The sequence below is a fragment of the Peromyscus leucopus genome, chromosome 9 (genome assembly GCF_004664715.2).
Source record: "Peromyscus leucopus breed LL Stock chromosome 9, UCI_PerLeu_2.1, whole genome shotgun sequence".
Lineage (NCBI taxonomy): Eukaryota > Metazoa > Chordata > Mammalia > Rodentia > Cricetidae > Peromyscus > Peromyscus leucopus.
In genome coordinates, this window is record NC_051070.1 from 89,610,902 (window position 1) to 89,633,616 (window position 22,715).

At 45.1% G+C, this 22,715-nt stretch overlaps 1 protein-coding gene across 3 annotated transcripts in view; it reads left to right on the forward strand.

The window, feature by feature from the left end:
* The window catches only part of Ptprg (protein tyrosine phosphatase receptor type G), a 695,461-nt gene that overhangs the window by 546,546 nt on the left and 126,200 nt on the right, over positions 1-22,715 (forward strand). For all 3 annotated transcript variants that reach the window (XM_028880550.2, XM_028880551.2, XM_028880552.2), the window contains one exon: positions 14,376-14,533. In XM_028880550.2, coding sequence (XP_028736383.1) covers positions 14,376-14,533 — 158 coding nt within the window. The remainder of the gene's footprint in view (positions 1-14,375; positions 14,534-22,715) is intronic.

Below are 22,715 nucleotides of genomic sequence, written 5' to 3' on the forward strand. Positions count from 1 at the left end.
TGTAGAACAGGCTGACCTCAAACTGACACAGAGCTGCCTGCCTGCCTCTGCCTCCCCAGTGCTGGGGCTAAAGGCCTGCTCTGGCTGCCCTGGTACCCAGCTTTTGTTTCTGAATGGAAACCTGCCGGTGCCAGTGACTAGGTTGTTAAGCCTGGTTTGTTGGTCCCTCCTTCCCGAGCTCCCCTAACCTGCCATCACTTCTTTCTTCCTCCCTAATGTGAGGTGGGCTGCTTTTTTGCCCCAGAAACGTAAGGGTGATTAGAAACATCATTTGCCCTACACAACAAAACTTTGCACTGGCCATTTTCTAGATAGCTGTTCTATCTAACGTGATCTGTTGTTCCCTCCTTGGATTTTCCAAGAAAGCTATCTGGGAAAGGACAAATTCTGATCATTGGGAGCACACTTCTAAGATGTCCCCCAAATGAGGCTCTGGCAAGCTTTTCTTGTCAATGGAAGTTATGGGTAGGGCAAGATGCAGACATGTCTCTCAGGAGATCTTCAACTGACCTGTCAAAACACTATGACAAACTTTCTTGGGAGAGATGCAACACTCACATGCACTCACCCCAGAAAGGGAGCCCATGACAGACCAAGGTAACAATTGTGCCAATGTTCAGTTTGGTGAACATTGTGTTGGGGTTACTAACAGGAGTGTAAGTGAGGGCTTACTTACAAGGAACAGGGACAACCCTAAAGCAGCTGCATATGCAGAAACCAATTCCAACATGGATGATGACTTCTGAAAGCTGTGACCCTGAGCTTGCTTATACACCATGCAGCCAGCTCCAAGGCCCAAATACATCCTTCTTTCTGGATTTGGCTTGTGAGAGTCTCCAGCTCAAGCAACCGGTACGCCCTTTCATACTGTTAACAGTGTTAAAAGCTGCCCTCAAGAGTCTCCCAAGTTTCCATGCTCCAGACATGTAACCTTTGTTTACACTCCTGGGGCTCCGGGGCCTCCCCTCCCCCTGTGAGGGGAATGTTGTAACTCAGAGGAACATGCCATGCAACACCTTTCCTGGCACATCTGCCTTGTGCTTCTCTCTCTTTTCCCCTTGCCTTAGGATACATCTTCTACTTAGTCTGTGGACAAAGTCCTGTGGTGGCTGGAGTCATTCCCAGCCCCTAAGAGGAAGTGGAGTGAGCAAGTAAAATTGTGTAAGTTAATGCCCCAGCCAAGTTTTGCCACATCGTGGTAAGAGCAAGTGCCAGTACATTGGTTACTTTTTTCACATCGCACCTGCCTCAACTGACGTTTCACCAATAAAGAATGGATTCTAATTCTAGACATGCCCAGACTTGGAGGGTTTCTGAAACAGCAGGTAGGCTCCATCTCACGAGATTGTGATCTCACGGCTGGGCATGGTGAATTGGTTAGCAGACCCCCTTCAGAGAGCTGCACTCTTCCAGAGCCTCACTCTCTGATCTGGCAGGCTCATGCTTAAGTGTGTACACAAGAGAAACAGCCACACAAAAGACTTGTAAACAGTTTTGTTCTTAATAGCTACAGATTAGAAATACCAAGTGTTCAGCAGTGGGAACATATGTACTAGCCGTGGCATATTAGGTTGTAGCCCATTACATACAGCAGTTAAAAAATGGCAACTTACCAACCTACCCAGAGGAACAGACACTGCATGGCCTGTTTATGTTAAGCTCAAGAACAAGCCAGTTAGTCCAAGCCGATGCAAGTCAGAATGGGAGAGTGAGGTGGAGGGGAGGCGCAGGGGGCTTTTCTTGGGTGTAAAAATGTCCTTTGTTACCTGTTTATATGGGTATGCCCAACATTTTGAAATGAGACATGATGTTGTCACACATAAGTTCATACCTGAGAATCACACAGTTGAGTTTACAAAAGCAAATTACCAAAACCTTACATGATTTCCAAAGTAAGTTTATTATTTTGTGTTGGGCCATATTCCGTTGGACACACCTCATAGAGGGTAAGTGCTTAGTTATAACACAGTTTCACCCTGGTATCCCTGTTGGTTTGTACATTTGGCTCTTTGTGAGTTAAAAAAATAGTTCATGTGTTTGATACACTAATTTCTCAACTATGCCCCATCTACAAAGCTTTAAACAACAACAAAAACCTATCAGCATGCATAGATAGTCTGATACTTGAATTGCCAGAAGTATTGAGTGCTAGCTGTGATACAAATACCCAGGACTTTGGTACATGCTGTGTGATAATACGTTAACACAGTCACTCTGGAAAACCATGCAAAGAGAAATTCAGGAATGTGCCTGGCAACAGATGAGTTTTGTGGCATTGCTACTTCCAATTACCCAAATGCCGAAAAAGCCTCAAAGCCTATTCGTTAGCGGGAGAGGCGAAGACAACTCGTTGTAATCATACAGTAAAGCATTTTGCCACAATGACAAAGAGTGGACCACCAAGCAGCATGGCGTATTTGAGAACCAGGAAGCTGAGGGAGATTGGAACAAGGTTTTACAAGATTTCGGTGGTAAGTCTGAAAGGAAAGCAGCATGATTATTTCAAAATGAAAGACGTCACTTCTTGGAGTGAGTGGGAGAGGGAGTGTGTCCCGGGAGTCCAGTGGAGGCCACCCACTGAGACTGTTTCTGGGGTGATTGGCATTTTGGTTTTGCACACCTTTACGTTACATTCTATAGTCAAAGCAGAGGATGACTAGAATTCAGAAGTGAGAGACCGCACAGCAAGCCGAGGGGAGCGACAACACTCTCCTAAGACCTTTTTGCCAGGCTGTTTCTTCTGTATGTTAATTGGCTGGAGACCAATGAAAGAACTGTGTCTGCTTCGGGTTCGTACCATTAAGAGCTAACTTTAGATGCCAGAATCTGCTCTGCTCCTGGGGCTTAGAAAAAGGAAAAAGCAGCAAAGGGGGGCAGGTGACAGTCTACCAAAGGCCCCTCGATTCTGTGTTGCTGCATGATCATTGTACACCGGGGAAAGTCGGACCAGCCCAACGGGCATCATGGAATCTGTGTTGCCGCATGATCATTGTACACCCGGGAAAGTCAGACCAGCCCACCAGGCATCATGGAATCTGCTAGAACCCTTGGGCAGTCAACTGCTTAGTCCTCAGGACGCACAGACGGGGGACGCGGGCCTGCTGGGAAGCTGTCACACCTTGACAAGTGACCCAGCTGTAAGGTCCTGCTCCTCCCAGGCTGCTGCCACTGTGTCTGTGTGTGGCCCCATCCGCAGGTTTCCATCTTCACAGAGTCCCACCAGAGAGGTTCTGGTGAAGGAGCAAGTTAAAAAGTATTTCAGAGGACTCTAATATATTGCTATTGCTCCATCATTGTTATGACTGGGGCTCATATCTAAAAAGAAAAAATATTAAAACAACTATCTGGGGCCAAATGGCTAAACTTTCTGAAAATATCTGCATGAATTCTGGAATCGAAGCACAAGTTCTAGGAAAGGAGACTTTGGGGACACTGATCAGGACACAAACAAATAGTCACCTGTGTCATTCAGCAGTAAGACATCACAGAGATGAGCCGCCTTCGTTTGAGGTGTCTCGCTTGTTTTGTGCCTATGAGCTTTAAGCATCTTCAATGAGTCCATTCCTCCTTCCACCATGCAGTGCCCAGAACACACCAGGCAAGACACTGAGGTCCAAGGAAAAAAGACGGCCCTTGCCTGTGGGACAGTCTTGTGCTCATTCGAAGTTTCCTCTCTATTCTTGGCATTCCTGGTACTACCAAGACTGGCATTTCATATGTCTGCAAAGTTGCTTCATGTGTCCAAAAATACAAGTGTGTTTTCTTACTCTCCACTTGATCCTGGGAGCCCAGCAGACATGGAGAATATTTTAGAAGTACTTGTCAGTTCAGGCTGTCCTGAATTGGAGTTTTGACTCTAGCTTGGAAGCTATGTGATCCTGTGCAAATGACTGTGTCTCTTGTTAATATTTCCATTTGAAAAATGAGAATAATGGTTTACCTTAGATAAATGTGTTGAGGCTGGGCAGACATGGGGAATGATACTTGCTGTGTACCCAGAGCACTCTAGATTAGGACTCAAGGAACTATAATCTGTAGACCAAATCAAGCCTCCTGCTTGTTTGTTCAAAGTTTTATTAAGTCACACAAATCTTGGCCCACTGCTTGTCATTATAAATAAAGTTTTATCACTCAGCCGTACTCATTTGTCCACAGATATCTATGGCTGCTTTTGTTATACAGATGGTAGTTGTCACCAGCAATGCTTAAGTCTTACAAAGCTTTAAATATTTGCTCTCTGGGCCTTCTCAGAAAAAGTTTGCCAGCCTCATCTCAGAGGAAGCTGGAATTTGTTTGCTTTATTCATGACACTGCCCCTATCCACTGGTGTGTGTGTGTGTGTGTGTGAGAGAGAGAGAGAGAGCGAGAGAGAGAGAGAGAGAGAGAGAGAGAGAGAGAGAGAGAGAGAGAGAGAGAGAGAGAGAGAGAGAGAGAGAGAGAGAGAGAGAGAGAGAGATCAGATAGTATAAATACTTAGTTGGGTCAATACTCACCATGTAACAGACTGAGCTTTGGTTTTGATCTTTCCCCAATCCTCACATACTCCAAATGTGTTTCAAGCGAATTAATGAGGGTTCTGTTGGAATGTTTACCTTGAAGCAATCGTTAAATCATCTTCTCTCTTTTGAATGAGGAAGCCAGTGCTCTGCTGTCTGTGGCTCACTGATAGCTCTGAACATTTACAGCTCACTGGTGATTTTGAGCATCATAACACGCGACAAAATTTCCCGTTTGAAGTTTATGTTTCCAGCACTTAATTACATGGAACTTTCCTGAAGTGAGCTATAAATGTGCAGCAGCCAGTGCCTGGCTAATTGGCTCCTGTCTTTTTATGGATCCAGGAAGGACTGATGCCTATCTGAATGCTTTTGATCTCAAAATCTTCTAGAAACAGACAGGCTTAAGCCATTTCCAGTTTCCTGGATTTGGGTTTATCAAAACCTCCACCATAGATGGGAGCTGTTTCCGTTTCTTTTCTTGGCTAAGTCCAGGAAGTCGGATGCTGTGTGATTGCTATTTTATCACTAAATAGCATTGTTAACAATAGTGTTAGGACATAAAAAGGCCTCAGAAGTCCTCATTCAACCACCCTCCTTTGTCAATGCTTTACTGTTTGAACCAGGACTACGGGAGTTTAGGGAAACATGCTTAACCTTGTTTCAGTGAAATATAAAGAACAAAGGGTTTAAGAAAGATCTCCAGAGATCTACTGGTCTCCCTTGGGTGACTTTTCTACCGTGCTTCTCTGCTGCCCATATGTCACATTAATAGGAGAAGTACTGTCACCCCGGGCCAAGAGCACAGGATTTGGCTTTGAATATTATTTCCCCCTGTGACTAGTTGTACAGAAAATCACCTACTTTCTCAGTGGCTCAGTTTTCCCCACTGTATGGTGAGGTCTTTGGTTTATCTTAAAGATACATTGTCTTCCAGCACACAGTGTGCCTGGCACATGGGAAGCACTCAGTGTGAGCTGATCTCCCTTGTTGAGGTCAGCTTGGGGACTGTGGACAGGTGGTGATGTCATCTGGAGTGTTCTGCATCTGCCTCCACCTGACGATGCATGGCGCTTGACTTTGCTGGGGCATACAAAACTTCAAGGAAATGCAGCCAGGCACGTGGGAAATGCCTGAGATCCCAGCACTCAGTAGGCTGAAGCAGGAGGGCCACAAGGGCACGGCCAGTCTGAGCTGCAGACAACAGGATCTAGAAAAGAAAGGGAACAATGGAGATGTTGATGGTAAAGATGGTCTGTGGTAAGCAGTACTGTTTTGATTAGGGTACAGAGCCAGAAGGTGGGGACAAAGCAGATCTGTCCCAGCTCTTTGACCTGCTGTGCACTTAGCCCTGCCTTGGTGCTTTCTACAGGTAGCCTTGTTTCATCCATGCAGTTGCCTAGGAGATAACAATGCTGCTCAGGATAGAAAAGCTGAGGCTTCGGAGAGATCAGCTGAGCTGTCCCAGCTCCCATAGTGGAGCACTGACTTGAGCCCAGTTGTACTAAATTCCGAGATGCGTTTTCTTTTTTCTCTGTCTTTCATTCTGTCTCTCATTCTCTCTCTTTTTTCTTTAACAGGGTCTCAGTTTGGAGTCCCAGCTGGCCTCAGACTCTGTGAGATCTGCCCATCTCTGCCTCTGGAGTGCTGGGATGAAAGGCATATGTCCCTCTGCCCAGTCTGAGATGCCTTTTCATGCCACTCTGCTGGGCCACCTTCTGGCATCAACCATTTCTTGCTTGTTGTCTGAATAAGCTGGTTCTTGTGTACCTTGTTCCTCTTTTGTGAATTAGCTCTTTGACTTGTTTAAAAGGAAGCCATGGGAATGTATCGCTGTGTCAGTTATGATCTCCAGGGCCTTACAAGTAGAGACAAGCCCCGAAACTGCTTGGGATGGTCCTGGAGTTTGTCATTATGTAATTTCTGAAATTTAAGTGCCACATCCATTTCTCAACTGTGATCGTCATATAATTTCTCTTTTGTTTTATTTGAACATCAACTTTAAATTAAAATGCCATGCTTGGTCAAACCACTAACGCAATCAAGGAGGCCAGGTGGCTTTGTAGCAGGGTTGTGTGACTCACTATCCAGGGCCTCTCTGTGTTCGCATCTGGGGACCTGGGTTCTTCAGGCAGCTTCTCCAACCTGTAAACCAGTCTCCCTTGGCCTCCACAGCCACTTTAGGTATTTATGGCATTGTAGATGTTCTGGGTTTTCCTCTAGAGTGTGCATGTTAGGAAGACAGAATCAGTAATGTTGTCTTGTTCTTGCTTCTTTTGAATATCCCACTCTTCTCTATGACTAGCAGTGTGTGTCGCCATCCTTGACAAATTCCACCATTCTTGATGACTTCACTGGTCTTTTCTATATGTTGACTATTCAGCTTGTCTTATAAAGAACCTTCTTTGTCCCTATGTAACTAAAGCATTACAAATATTAAGTTATTAACACACTGAAAAATGCAATCAATCAGATGATTATCATCTAATGTTTTAATGATCACATTTTTAATCCAATTATGCATGTTTGAATCTTTCAAATTTTCTTTAATTAAAAATTGCCTCTTGGCACTGCTATCAGAAAGAAGAAATTGAACAGAATGAGCCAGATATAATTTAATGTTGAGAGGAAGCTGCAAGGGTAACCGGGCTGGGCTGAACTTAATGGCTGACCATGACTTTAAGGCCCTCACACAAAATTTCCTAATTGATAAGAAAAATTTAATCATCTTCAAATATACTTCATTTGCATTCAAATAAGGTATTCCTTTTTCCAAACAAACCTCCCCTAACTGATTATTCATATTGTCGTTCAAAATGCTTAAAAAATGAAAGACAGAGCTGGGTGAAATGTAGACTACTTAATACAGTGTGTATTTAATATAAAAGTCATGCATTATTCATTTTTGCAATTTGAATAACTTTGAATTTAGCATCCCTGTTCCTCATTTTTTTCTTTGATGAACAATTAATTATTAAAATATAATATTGTCTGCATACAGCACCCGGGATCCTTGGAAGTGGGACAGGAGGCTTAGTCCTTTTCAGTTCTTTCATCCAGCAGTGCACAGTACCTGCTTATTATGGCGTAATGGAGTGAATGGTGGGCGGAGCCTAGTGTTTCATGTGCTTTTCTCAGCTGGTAAGTGGGTGCAATACAAATGCTGTGGATTCAAGTTACTAATTAGTCTGGAAGTTGGGGGAAGTATGCAGTTCTGAGTGAGCACACAGCCCTATCCGATCACCAGACAGACAAGTTTTATTGAACAGCGTTTCTGGGCGCTCTCAATGCCAAGTGCTCTCCTAACCTCTTAATTAGTGGTAACTGGTTACTGTTCAGACTCCAGCATAGGGCACTGCTTTTATCTTGTCTCAGAGATACATCAGTTAGAGAGAAGCATGGTAGCCTTGGGGAGAAGCTGAATTGTGATGCTAGCCTAGGTGGCTTGGCTAGAGCACGACTCTGTACTCCCTAGGGTCTGAATTATTAAGATCTTCATGAAGAGCTAGGTTCTCAGCTGGAAACGTGTTCTTTCGCCTTCCCCAAACCTGTCGTCAGGAATCTCACATTTGGGCTGTTAGTTCAGTACCTGTGGCTGAATCGGACTGGGGACAGCGCTGGAAGTTCTGCCATGTTAGGTGCCTCCGTTCCCAAGTTCAAGGCTATCCTGCATTGCATAGCAAAACATCTCAAAACCTAAAAACAAAGTAAGTGATGATGGCACCTGAGCACATAGCGTGTCTTTCCTGACCTTCTTGCAAGTCTGGCTATGACTTATTGCTGTGGGATGCCCTGTATGTTGTGAATATTGTTACTGCGATTGATTGATAAATAAAACACTGATTGGCCAGTAGCCAGGCAGGAAGTACAGGATAGGCGGGACAAACAGAGAAGAGAGGCTGGGAGGTGGAAGTCTGGAGGAGACGCCAGCCTGCCATCCAGGGAGCAACATGTAAAGACAACAGGTAAAGCCACGGAACACGTAGCGACATATAGATTAACAGAAATGGGCTGAGTTAAGTGTAAGAGCTAGTCAGTGGTAGACCTGAGCTAATGGCCCAGCAGTTTAATTAATATAAGTTTCTGAGTGATTATTTTATAAGTGGTTGCGGGGTCCGTGGTGCTGGGCAGAACTGGAGGAAACTCCAGCTACAGCTTACGAGGGTGATATTTGTGCCACATTTTGTGGGACCTTCTCCAAAACTTAAAGGTAGAGGTAGGCAAATTGTGGACAGAAAACCAACCCATTGCCAGTTTCGGCACAGCCCCTGAGCTTTTACACCGCATCCCTAATTAGGCAAAATGTTATTCCCCCAATGTGAGCTACTGTCTTCTCATTAATGCAGACATATTTTGAAGGGTGTATGCAGTTATTATTAGAATTTAGAATGTCCTTAATAAGATTGTAGAAGTGATTCTGTTACATAAGTCTTAACATGATATCTCTGATTTTTATCTCTTGGTCTGTAGAACTTAAAATATTTACTATCTGGTGCTTTACAGAGAACGCTTGCTATCCTTGCTTAGAAGCACAGCAAAGGCCGGCCCTCAGCCAGGGCTGCCTTGATAAATGAAGGCTTACAGTGGATGAGGTACTTTGTTAAGCCCCTTACACCAAGTAGCTTCTTAATTGTCACAGCAACCCTGAAGGGTATAAAATCTCATGATTATTGTTTTATGGATTATAGAAATAGCCCAGAGAGGCTAAAGCTTTTGCCTAAAGTTGCACAGCTTTTAGATAGCATTGCATCCCACAGCTCAGGCTAGAGTCTTTGCACAGACAAGCGTGTGTCCTCAAGGCACCAGTAGTCAAGTTGAAAAAGAAGAAGCTCTAGGTGAGGTGTAGGTCCTGATGGCATTGCTTTTCCAAATACTAGGAAGGAATTATACCTGAGTCTCTGTTCTCCTCAAGCTTCTGACCCCAGGTCTGTATTCTCCCTGGCCTTCATCTCACCTATTGTAATGTTAACAAACTGGACTAAATCAGCAGTTCTGAGAGTGACCCTTGGTCTCCAACTCATCTCTGAACAGAGTGGCTACATTTTTTGCTGTTAGAGTTGCTGGGCTCCTGAGTAGGATTTTTCCGGAAGAAATGGTGGTCTCTTTCCCAAAGCCCCTACTTAGGGCAATCCCAAGCCTTCTCCTGGGTGGAGCTTTGGGGACCGAAGGGACAAATGGAATCCAGCCCCTAGCTACATCTACCAGCTCCATCACAGAACTGAGCGCACCTCATAAACACTCAAGGCCAGGGACTCTCTTCTGAATATACAGCAGGGTCCACACTCGTAGCTCTCATGAGACCATACAGAACTCACAGAGGCGTGAATCTTGCTTCTGCAGAACCAGTGTTCTCTCGATATTACGTCACCCCACCCAGGTTGCTGCTTCATCTTTTCATACTTGTTAGAGCCATCACCTCTTCCTGGAGTTGGGGGCGGTGTCGGCTGGCCGGGATGATCGTGTTTCATCCTGATGGTCTATACACAGCCTGCTTTTCTGAAAACCTGACATTGGATTAGGCCCCGAGAGGAAAACCTCAAGGTTTTCTGATCTTCCAGTTTGGAGCTGTTGATCCTGGTGCAGGCCGGTGTGATGCCGAGTTCACCTCCTGCTCAAGGGAGACAGCTAAGTGGCAGTTTTGTCGCTCACGATGCCAAGCCCTGTACACACCCTCTGGGGGCTCCAGGCTTTGTCTTGGCTGTTGCATGGACCAGGAAACACAGAGGCAGCAAGCAGAGGCCAAAATAGTCCTTCTCCCAGCCAAACCAGTCCAAGCCAAGCACGCTTTGATAGGTGCCTCTGTGGTTTGGCTTCCTGCTAACCAGATAAAATTAAAGGCCAGACTTGCCAGGGGGTGGAGAGGCAAGCCCTCTAGTTTTCACCTGTTGTTCAGCCGGGACCACTTTTCCCCCCATGATTTTGATTGCAAAACCTATGATTTAAAGACTTTTGCATTTATTAGGTAATCTTTTTAAAAAAAATCAAGCTTCTAGGAGAATGGGCTTCTCTTGCTGACCTTCCCTAAGTGATCACTGTACTCTGCCCTCTTAGGACACGGGGGTGCATGTTTAGCTTCACTGGGCCTTGGTTTTCACATTGCTCATGCATCTTAAAGTGCATACTTGTGGGTTGTGGAGATAGTTCAGTCAGGGAAGTGCTGGCTGTACAAGCTCGAGTATGATCCCTAGAAGCCACGTTAAAAAACAGCTGGGACAGCGGAGCGCGTTTGTAATCCAAGTGCAGGGATGACAAAGATGGGTTTCTACCTGGGGTTCTCTGGCTAGCCACCCCAGCCTGATTGGGGAGTTCCAGGCCAGCCAGAGGCCCTTTCACAAAAACAAGGTGAACACTGCCTAAGAGGCTGACTTTCGACCTCTGCATGCAAGCATTCACATGCATCATAGGACACATATGCACACGTAGACACGCACACATGTACACACGTACATACACAAAAATGCACACTTTGTAGACCTGTGAACTGCTAGGAATTATGATGGCCTGTTTCTTAGCTCCCTGGTTTGACATTGTAAACTCTGGGAATTGAGTCCATAATGGACTGACTTAATGGAGTTAAATATCAAATAATTTAAAGTTTGCAAAGCTCTTAGAACAGGACCTTCTGCATATATTAAATGCTGTGAAAGTGTTTTGGCATATGAATAGAATATTGCCTAATATAGAGTACAGCTCATAATGTCTTGTTTAAAAAAAAAAATCTCTTCCAGAAAATACTACAATTTCAGTGATTTTAGTACATTTGCTTTCACTGGTTCTTGCAATTTCTGCCAGACTTCTGAAGTGTGGAAGTTATACTGTGCCTGTACTGGGTATTCTGCATGAGTACTGTCAAACCATGGAAAGAATGTAGTTGCAGGCATCAGAGGTGTGTCTAAATGGTTGCTCGAAGACTTGAAGTCCACCACCAGTGTCTTGGGGGCTGTGGTGGAAGCTGCTTAGGAATGGAGGCAAACTGTTAGCAGGACTTTGATAGCCTCCAGACATCTGTAAGTGCAGGGGGGGGAAGGGTTAAATTCAGGTCTTACCTGGAGATGCTGGAGATGCAGATAGAAACTAGAGCCTTCTCTGATTTGGAAAGAAAGGTGTATAATCTACTAAGCCTGGTAGGGAGGATAATAAGACCGTTCCATTTAATCTAGAGAATGATGTGTGGTTGCTGTATTTTTAGTTTTGAATGAGTATATTAAGTTTACAGTAAGCTAAAGTAAAACTAGCAAGTGATAGATAATAGGTGATAGCTAGATGATAGGTAGGTAGGTAGGTAGGTAGGTAGATAGATAGATAGATAGATAGATAGGTAGATAATGATAGATGATTGATACGTAGATGATAGACAGCTATATAATAGGTAGGTTAGGTAGGTAGATAGGTAGGTGATAATGATAGATGGATGATAGATGATATTTAACAATATCTAATATATAATTATAGATGATTGATAGGTAGATTATAGATAGATAATAGCTAGGTAAATAGATAATAGGGAGATTAGATAGATAGATAGATAGATAGATAGATAGATAGATAGATAGATAGTAGATAACAAAACATTGTCAAAGCAGGTACATTAAACACCCAGCATAAATTGACTGAGGAAGCTCCCATTGAGGCCGTCAGCTAGAGTCCCCAGTGGAGAGAATCTCTGACAGAGTAGAGTGGCCCCTGTTTAAACAAATTTGCTCTTATAAGATAATATGGCTAGACTTCCGCCTTCTCTCTCCCATAGTTATGGGATGGACAGTGGTGGTCTGTCGGAAATAGACTGCCTTCTGGTTGTCCTCACGGTCACAACGGTTTTACTCTTGGGTTGTTTCTGTCCTTCCTGTCACAGCCCATCCACAAACAAGGAGCGGTAGAGGCCTCAGGATCAGCATGGGAGTCTGAAGGGGAGAGTAACCCCACCTCAGAGCCGGTTTCTGAGTGAGCTTACACAGACTTGGCGCTTTTCTGCTTTGCTTTCCTGTGCTGACAAAAACAAGTTGAGGGGGAAGAGTTTGTTTGGCCTACACTGTTGTGTCCTAACCCTCAGTGAGCGAAGCCAGGGCAGAAACCGAGGAGCACTCCTGCTGGACCGCGTCACTCCCGGCTCCTGTGGGCTGGCTTGCTTACACAGCCCAGACTGCCGACCCTCCCTACCCTTCAGTCTTCAGTCTGTCACAGACATGGCGTGGGCCCGTGTGCTCCAGGCAATCCCTCAGTTGGTATTCCCTCTGCCCAGGTGACTCTGGCTTGTGTCTAGTTAACCAGAAAAACTCACCTGGCAAAGACTGGGCCAGGTCCTCTCTCCCCAGCCCAGTTTTCACCTAATTCGTTTGAGGTCCTTGGTTGAAGCTGCGTGACCTCAGACATACACCACCTTGCAGCATGGCCTGCTTTCCACGTACAGCTCTTGTATTGGCTCCGTTTAAATATTGTTGCTCTTTCTTTGAGTAAGGATTCCCTCCTCCTCCTTCTCTACCTCCCTCCCTCTTTTTCTGTCTCCTTCCCTCCCTCCCTTTTTTTCTCCCCAGCCTCCTTCTAGAGCCAGCATTTTCAAGGCCAGAGACATTCCCTGACTAGGTTTCACTTGTAACTGGGTAGGCCTTGAATAATTCTCCTTTTCTCATCTATTATTTTAAAATTGATTTATTTAATTTTATTTTCTGTTCATTGGTCTGAAGGTGTTGGATCTCCCAGAGCTGGAGCACAGACAGTTGTGAGCTGCCATGTGGGTGCTGGGAATTAAACCCGGGTCCTCTGGAAGAGCAGCCAGTGCTCTGAACCAATAAGTCACCCCTCCGCCCACATCACTTTTTTTTTTTCCTGAGACAGGGTTTCTCTGAGTAGCCTTGGCTGTCCTGAATTCACTCTGTAGACCAGGCTAGCCTGATCTCACAGAGATCACACCTCCCCAGTCGGGATTAAAGGTGTGCCCACCACCCCCAGCTGCTTTTCTCATTCTTGTGACCAAATCTCTGACTGGCAGGAGGGCCGGTTTGCTGTGGCTCACGATTTAGGGTACAGTCGGCTACATTAGGGAAGGTATTACAGGGAGCTGCTAACAGCTTGTCAATGGGGTCATGAGATTGCTTGCTCTTGTCTTAGCTGACTAGAAAATGGGTGGGAGGGATACCAACACTGGCTGGTTTTCTTCTTTCATCTTTTTTCCTATTTTAATTTATTCAGTCCCAGATCCAGCCCATGTAGTGGGACCACCCACATGTGGGGTGGGTGGGCTTCCCCTGCCCCATTCAATCCTCTCTGGAAACATTCTCAGAGACACACCCAAAGGTGTGCTTCGGTAACGCCCTGGGTGGAATCTAACAGGCGTCTTGACTGAATTCTTCGCGAAGGGAGTGGCCCATTCGGGAAATTAGTATCATTAGCTCATTGGTGGTTTTGTTTGTTTGTTCTTTGGTTTTGTTTGTTTTCGCAATTGTCTCATTTTATTCCATGTTTTCTCTCTTGGTTCATAGTTTATAGGTGCTAGGTAGAGAAGGCTTCTGTGGTAAATAGAGCAAGATTGGGAAGGGCTTTTCTGCAGGACTTGTTAGAATCTTCGCGAGGAGAGTTCTGATCCCTGGGTGGGAGGGACCACCCTGCTGCGTCTCGTCTTGCCTCGCCTCGTGGAGAACCTTGTCTATAAGAAGTGCAGGCTGCCTGGCTGCCTCATATTCTGAGGTCCTCCTGCCACCGGGTAGCTGTGCTTCTGAGGGACAGGCTGGTGGGATCTGAGTGCGCCTGCGCTTTGAGCTCTGTATCTGAGTGCTTCCGAGGGACAGGCTGGTGGGATCTGAGTGCGCCTGCGCTTTGAGCTCTGTATCTGAGGCGTGCTGTGTCATACTCTTGTGATCTTCTCCTCCCCCCCTCCCCAAACAGAGAAGGAGACCTTCCTGGATCCTTTCGTCCTCCGAGACCTCCTGCCCGCATCCCTGGGTAGCTACTACCGGTACACAGGCTCCTTGACCACCCCGCCATGTAGTGAAATCGTGGAGTGGATTGTCTTCCGGAGGCCTGTTCCCATCTCCTACCACCAGGTGAGCAGGCTGCGCCCACTTGTGCTCTCCATCCTGACTGGTAAGGGGTTTGGTTTCATTCTCTGCTTTTTTTTTTTTTTTTTTTTTGGTTTTGGTTTTGGTGTTTCGAGACAGGGTTTCTCCGTGTAGCTTTGCGCCTTTCCTGGAACTCACTTGGTAGCCCAGGCTGGCCTCGAACTCACAGAGATCCGCCTGGCTCTGCCTTCCGAGTGCTGGGATTAAAGGCGTGCGCCACCACCGCCCGGCTAATTCTCTGCTTTTTATTGATTTCTTCACATAGTTCTAAACCCAAGAATAGCAGAATATAAAATAGGATTTCTCAATGCTGTCTTCTGGACGCGTAACCAGTGCCATCAGTATCCCATGGCAGCGTGGCTTCAGGCAGTGTGCCTGCACAGACCCGGCCTGTCAGTAGTCAGGCATGGATTTAGGAGAGGCTTGCAGGGCCCCACCTGTCCCTATTGGGTGCTGATGGATTCTGGAGAAGGGGCAATCACTGGATTCAGCTGTGTACTCACCAAGGACCCCAACAGGCTCAATGGATAGTTCCAAACCTATGGTCACACAGGTAGTCTTGGTTAAACTTGGCTCTAGAATGAGTAAGTGAAAAGACACACATGTGGAAAAGGAGCTTTAGGGAATAGAGAAAATAATAGGGATGTAAGTGACATTAGAGATTATGGGGGGGGTGGGTTTCAGTATTCAGAATCTGCATTATACATGCATGAAATTGACAAAGAACAAAATTTGTAAAAGTGGTATAAAACGATAAGCTATAAACATGGAAAAAATGTTTTCAGTTGAAGATTAATAACCAGCTGAGAATTGCAGACATGAAATGAGGTGTTGTTTGGGATTTGGTCTTGGGGAAATAATAGTGGGTCCACAGTGAAAGCTTACATCAGAGGCACAGCTGTTCTTCCTGTGCGTTTCCCCATGCATGGTCTTAGAAGGCAGATATTGTTTATACCCCGATTTTATGGTGGAGATAGAGACAGTGGAGGGGCAGTGGCTTCCAGGACCCCACTGGTAGCAAAGTCATGGTGTCTGTTCTCAGTATCATACTCTGAGTACCCAGCCTACCACAGCTGAGGAAACAGATCTGCACAAAGAAATAGGACTAATGCGCTGCTCACTGAGCTCTCTGGCCCTCACTTCTTCTCACTGTCAGAATGTCTAAGCAGATCAACATGAAGGAGCAAAGTTATGTTTTTACTGTTTCCTGAGGGTTTCATCTGTGGTTGGCTGTATTTGCTGTTCTGGTCCTGGGTGACAGGATATGGTGAAGGAAACAACTTACCCCATCAAGACCAGAAAGCAACTGGCAGCAAGGACATGTGGGGACATGACACCAAAGGCACATCACTGTGACTTCATCGGTGGGTAAGCCTTTGGAGGAGCTGGCATCCTCTTGACCTGTCACTCATTTCTCAGTAGTGCCAGCATCTGGGGCATGGTATGCCTGAGCCTCCCGGGGGAGCCCACGCTATTACTGAACAGGCTTCTTATGTGTGTCAGTTGGATCAGTGACACAAAGGCACTGAGGCATGGTCCTGCCCGACGTGGCACACCAAGGGCAAGAGAGAATAAAGCATCAGGGACCATGTGAGGACCCAACCATGTGACCCGCTGCTACACTGCTTTCCTTTGGTTTGGGTCTGGGTTGACCTCCTTGGAAGATGGGATTCAGGCCACGCAGTTAATCATGGAGAGAAGCTGGTGAAATAAGACTGGAATTGGCACACTGGCTGAGGAGAGAGAGCCACCAGAGGAGCGGGGGCCCTTAAATCATATCCTGAGGGGTGACAGGATGAAGGAGAGACTTTTTAGAAAGCATGTGTTCCTTGTCAAAAGTTCAATCTAGAGTCCTTAACATAGTTCATTGGGAAAGCCACTTGTAGCCACGCCCAATGACGTAAGTTCAATCCCCAGGGTCTACATGATGAAAGGAGAGAGCCAACTCCCACACATTGTCCTGTGACTTTCACATGTTTGGCCCTCCAAAATAAACAAGGAAATGTAATTTTAAAAAATTAAGATGTCAGCTTGTACTGGGAAAATATAGTAAGACGCCTGGTGTGTAGTGCCAGGGACAGTGGGCAGGACATAGGAGGTAGAATGAAGCCACTAGCCAGGACTGTGAAGGGCTCTGGTGAGGCCCTTCCCTACCCAGCCACCCTTACAGTGGTGGGGAGCAGGGAAACAGACGGAAGGGGAAAGTTCTAGAATAGTGTGATAATGCCAGTGCTTAATGAAGAACACGGGTAAGAAGGCTTTAATCTCGGGGCATGGTCCAGAGTTTTTCCTAAAGCAAGGCAGAGGGTAGAGACTAGGGAGCAGGAGGAAGGGTCAGATGGCCCTCTGCTTAGGCATGGTTTGGCTACAGCAAGCAGAGACGACCACTTCAGTAAGCCCAAGCAGACAGTGTATTTTGGAGAAGCAGTAGTCAGGACGTTTTGAGGTGAGGCCGTTGTGTGCCTTCCTGCACAGGACTGACTTCTAACTAGGAAGCAAAGCCCGGGCCTTGTTTCTGTCTTGCCTCCAGAGCTCTCACACGTCAGGGAGCTTCTTGAATGGCTTTGGAACTGATCCTGTACCTTGGCACAGCTCTGCTTCCTCTGTTTGCTCTTGGTCTCATGGTCCACCATGGTTGTAGTAGTCCCAATGGACCCTTAGGTCAAAAGCTGGCAATAGCTGGCTAAAGCCAGGTCTTCCATCAAGAAAGGATGTGTCTGAGAACTCAGCCAACCAAAATCTGGCCTTGAGTCACATGCCTGTCCTTAAATAAGCCGGCAGAGGTGCATCCAGTGTTGACCTTTCTCGGGTTACAAGGAGCAGGAGCTGTAGGAGATTCAGCGGAGCAGCCTTTACCCTCCTGACAAAGCAGGGTGGCATGGTGCCAGGCTAACCTGGGGTTTTCTGCTGGCAGTATCCATTTTTCTTTGAGGATGTTTTTCTTCTTAATTCACACTGTGACAGAAAGGAAGGACCAGCAGTTTGATTCCTGAACGGGATCTGCCAGCTGCAAGGAGAAAATGAAACAGAGATGAGTTTTCTTCCGAATGGGGACGCCAACGTTGTTTTGTTTTTAAAGAAATCAGTCCAAATATTTATTTCTTAGGGTTGAGTAGAGTGTAGTTGATTTTTAAAAGGGTCCTTTTTGTTACTTAAGATAAATGCTTCTGTCTTCAAATATTTAAATGCTTGAGCTGTTGAAGTTGAGTAATACAGATTTGCCCACTTTTTTTTTCTTGGTAGAGATTCTGGTGAAATGGGGGATGAGGGTAGCAGTTGGCCGGCTCAGAAGATTTGAGGGCCGTCAACATATACTGGGCTGTTTGGGCAGCTTCGGATATCCAGTCGGTTCAAACAAAACACAGGCTTTTGAGGAGTGGATGTCTGCAGAAGTGTTTGTGGATTTGGAGCATTCTGACATTTGGAATTGGAGCTTTTAGAAAGTGCTTTGTTGATACCTTTGTGCTCTTTGGAGCTCTGGAACAGAACAAGGTCGCGCAAGGAGAAGAATTCATTGCCTTCCCTGGAAGGGTTGCGTCACAAAGAAACAAAGGACAGGAATCATACTTGCTTTCTAATTTCTTATTACCAATTGCCTGCAGCTAGTGCTGCACGTCTGTCAGAGCCCGCTCCCTACATCACAGTCTCTCTCCCAGGGGAAGAAAACAGCTCTATCCCCTGTGGCTGCACTGGCTCCTTGCTGGCCAGCTTTGCAGAGGCCACAGCTGCGTCACCCCCACCCCCACCCCCACCCCACCTCCACCCAGAAAGGAAAGTGTCAGCTATCCAAGTATTCTTGCTTCAGACCTTCCTACTCCACCACTGCCAACATTCTTTCTGAACCCAGCACAGAACACACATTTCAGGGAGGCAGAGGCCAATTTGGAAAAGCTGAGTGGTTAGGAATTCCACGTCTGCCTCTATCAGAAAGAAACCAGGTCTTTCAGGTCCTGTTCAGCTATTTCTCAGAAGCCTTCCCCCACCCCCTTGTATCTTCTCTATGGCTGTGGTGCCTATAAGCAATGAGGACATTAGTTCTTCCTAAGATGTGGCGACCAGCAGGAGCCGGGAGCTGGGGATATGGATTTCTTTGAAGGTTTGCACTGCACACAAACAGGTTCTTAAGTTGCCTCTTTTGTACTCCCCTGTGACTCTATATAGGCATTCTAATGAGCTCTTAGCCGGTGAACTCAGCTTCTGGCTTGTATGATAATGTAGATCCAAATATGATCCTTTTTGGTGGAACCTAGACATCTTGTTGATCAGTAGTCGGTGTGGTTTATTTGACTCTGCTGTCCATCCATTGTAAACACCAGGCAAAAGCCACAGGGCTGGAAATATGATTTAGCAGTGAAAACACTTGTTGTACAAGTGTGAAGACCAAAGTTTGGATCCCAGGAAACCATAAAAATACTGAGTGAGCACAGTGGCCTGCCTGTAACTGCCAACCTTGGAAGGCAGAAACAGGAGATCTTTGAGAAAACTGATTATCATAACTGGCTATTTGGGGAGCTTGGAGTTTGATTGAGAGACTGCCCCAATGAATAAGGTGGAAAGAGATAGAGAATGATTGCTTAGGCTTCCAAGTATACACACACACACACACACACACACACACACACACACACACACACACACACGAAGGGGGAGGTAGTGGGATAAGAGTGAGAGAGAAAATGGGAAATAAAATGATGCCATCCCCTTGTCATCCAAACAAAATGATGGCATTGCAGTCTGGAAGCTTCAAGGAGTGGGCCTACTTCTTGGAGTCAGCTGCCTATAGTCTTTCTGTACACTTTCATATATGTGTAGAGTAGATGTTGAACACATTCTCTCATGGTGAGTCCAGAAGATACTTTTCTTGAGTTCAGTTGGTAGGATTCCCTTCATTCTGCAGCAGAGTCTCACAACTGATGCTCCTTTGCCCCATCATCAACAGACTGGCTCCTCCTATAGGTTCAACTATGGCATTGCCTATAGTTTTCTCCAGCATGATTTTGTTTTAATTTTTGAATTTTATGTGCATGGATATTTTGCCTACACATATGTCCATGTACTACATGAACATGATTCGTGGTACCTGAGGAAGCCTGCAGACTGCACTGAATCGTCTGAAACTGGAGTTATGGACTAGAGTGAGCCGCTATGTGGGTGCTTGGAAGTAAACCCAAATCTTCTGCAGGAGCAACAAGGCTCAACCCCTGAGATACCTCTTACAGTAAGTGTGACTTTGGGGGTATGCTTTCTGATATTCAGTAAATCTGAATATGTCTTAATTAGTCTGCTTTGGATGTTTGACCTTTTTCCCCCTATCAGTGAGATAGATCGGAAAGGACAGGGTTATCAGCATTGTCTCCTTTGACTGTTCTTATGTCTGTCAGAATAATTAGACTATGTCTTTGGAGTTCAGAGCTTATGCTTGGAGGCTAATTGCCTTCAAACAGTGAGTTCTATTCCTGACTCCATTTCTCAGATAAGTTTCTCTACTTTGTGCCTCTGTCTTCCCATCTGTAAAAACATAATAAAGGTGAAATGTCTAGACTTGTGCCTGATAGGAGAGGAAGCAGCTTGATGGCCTTCCTGTCTTCTTTGTTAAATGATCACCATAACCAAAGGACAGCCCTGCCCCATAGAAATAAAGAAAGTCATGTAATTTGTTTAAATTCTATAGTGGACACATTGAAAAATATAAATAAAAACAGAAAATTAGTTTTAACAGAGTTCAACCCAGTATTCTGAACTATTACTTCAGTGTGGGCTAGCTAATGGAAGAGCATGCATAGCCCCTGGATACTGAAGTGTTAAGGCCATGACAACTGTGTGTCTGATATCCAGAAATGTCCTCACCAACACCATGTGCAGTACATGTGAAGAAAGAAAAGTTCTAAATTGTGGGGTGAAGATGCCATGATTAATCCAAAAGAGACTGCTTTTCTTGTTAATTATCTGAAGGCGATTTCTTTCTGTAAAGGCCTTTCTGTAATTGCCTTCCTGTAGAAGTGTCTGAGCCGCAGGAAGGACGTGGCCTTGCATTTAGCTAACAAGTCTCAGATTACATTTTTTGCAGCTGTGGTTCAGAAGTACCTGAGATGCTCAGGGTTATTGGGTATTTAATATTCCGTCGTCACTGTCTGTTCTGTAATGAGGCAACACACAGGGCCCACCCTGCCAGTCCTGAAGCATCTCCAGGGCCCGAGATGAAACCTGTTCATTCCTAATGCAGCTCCCTGGGTTTTAGGAGCTAAGCACGGACTCCGGGTCTTCTGAATCGGTGCTGTATACCCACCTCTTAAAGTACTGATTGTGCCAGACTTTAATGGCTCCTAATCCTATTATTTTTCACTTTCTCTAATCTCTTCCCTTCAGCCTCAGTGGTCCCCTCCTGACATCTTGTGGACCAAGAGCCCTGGCAACACACACATGGCATGAATAGATTTCAACTTTCCTTTGATTCAAACTGACAGATTAAAAACTAATTATTCTCTGAAATACTTTTATAATAAAAACTAAGTTAAAATGATTTATATACACTTCCAGCCAGCACATTTGCGATTCAAGGTTAAAATTGTTCTTGTAACAGCACAGTTAAAATGCAATTACAGCTCCCCAAGCAGGGATAAAAGAAAGAAGTATTTTACACACTCTCTTCAAAAGTTAAAAAGTCAATTTGATATTATAGAAATAAAAACTTTCATTTATTTTTACTAAATGATAAAGACTTCATTAGTTACATTAGAGTTAAGATAAATCCGAAAATGTGTTTCTTACCTCCTCCTGGAAATAGCTCAGGTGAAGATAGTGGCAAAGGCTTTGGGATGTGGAGAGATTTTTCCCCTTGGTGGCCATCTTGTTCATGCCACTCTGTTAGCTGTATGTGGCTTCCTTTCAGAACACAAAAGAGGACAAACAGATGATACTGGGTAGCCTGCCTAAATTGGCCTTGGACTTAGCTAACAGGAACTGCTAGGGACTGTCACCACATTGGGTTTCTCCACTGCTGGCTTCTCATTCACTGAATCATGCTATGGGCCTGTTAAGTGTGACATGGTGTGGTTGAGAGAAATTGAGTGACTCAGACATGGGTTTTCAGTCCTTACTTCATCCTTTGTTCCCTTTGTGATCTGCGCATGTTATTTAATGTCTCAAGGGCCAGTTTCCTAATCGGTGTCGGTAATTCATGCCTGCTAACAGTAACAATGGCCCCAACCTCACAGGACCTCTCTGGTGACTAAGTAACAAAGCACATGCTACTTTTCTAGGGTGCTTACATATTATAAGGGCTTGGTAAGTCTTAGCTGCTCGAGTCAGTGTTTACCTTAGTCACTGTTCTATTGCAGTGAAGAGACACCATGGCCAAGGCAACTCATAAAAAGAAAGCGTTGAACTGGGCACTTCAGGGGCTTAGTCCATGATCGTAATGGTTGGGGAGCATGACGTCAGGCAGACAGGCATGGAACCGAAGCATTAGCTGAAGACTTACATTTTTTCCACAAGCCTAAGGCAGAGAGAGACAGAGACATTGAGTCTGGCATGGGCTTTTGAAACCTAAAAACCCACCCCAAGTGATGCACCTTCTCTACCACAGACAGCCACACCTCCCAATCCTTCCCAAACAGTCTACCACTGGGAATTAAACATTTAAATAAGAGCCTATGGGGACCATTCTGATTCAAACCACCACAATATAATAATAATATGTTATTAATATTATTCTTTTAGGCTAAAAGTAGTTTTAGTTTTCTAGTGTTTGATGAACTGCCTGGTATAAAGTAAGTTTGACAAAATAATAAAGAGAATGAGGAAAGATCAGATATGCCATGTTACATTGTTGTAATCAGAGTACAATCACCATTAGCTACAGTCTTCATAAAATAAAAATAATTGTAGTAATAACAATATTTATTGAGTACTTCCTTGTATCAGGAACTATTTCAAACACTTTATATATAGCAACTCATTAAAAAGTTAGAAAAAGCACATGAGGTAAGTAGCTTTGCTATCCTGTTGTCCTGTAAAGTCTCAAAAGTACAGAATGTGTGAAGACAGCTCATTCAGCGAAGTGCTTGAAAGCATGAGGGCCTGAGTTTGGATTCCCCAGTAACCTCTAAAGCAGCCAGATAGAGCAGCAACGTGACTAGTCCTGCAGAGACGGGGATTGCTGAGCATT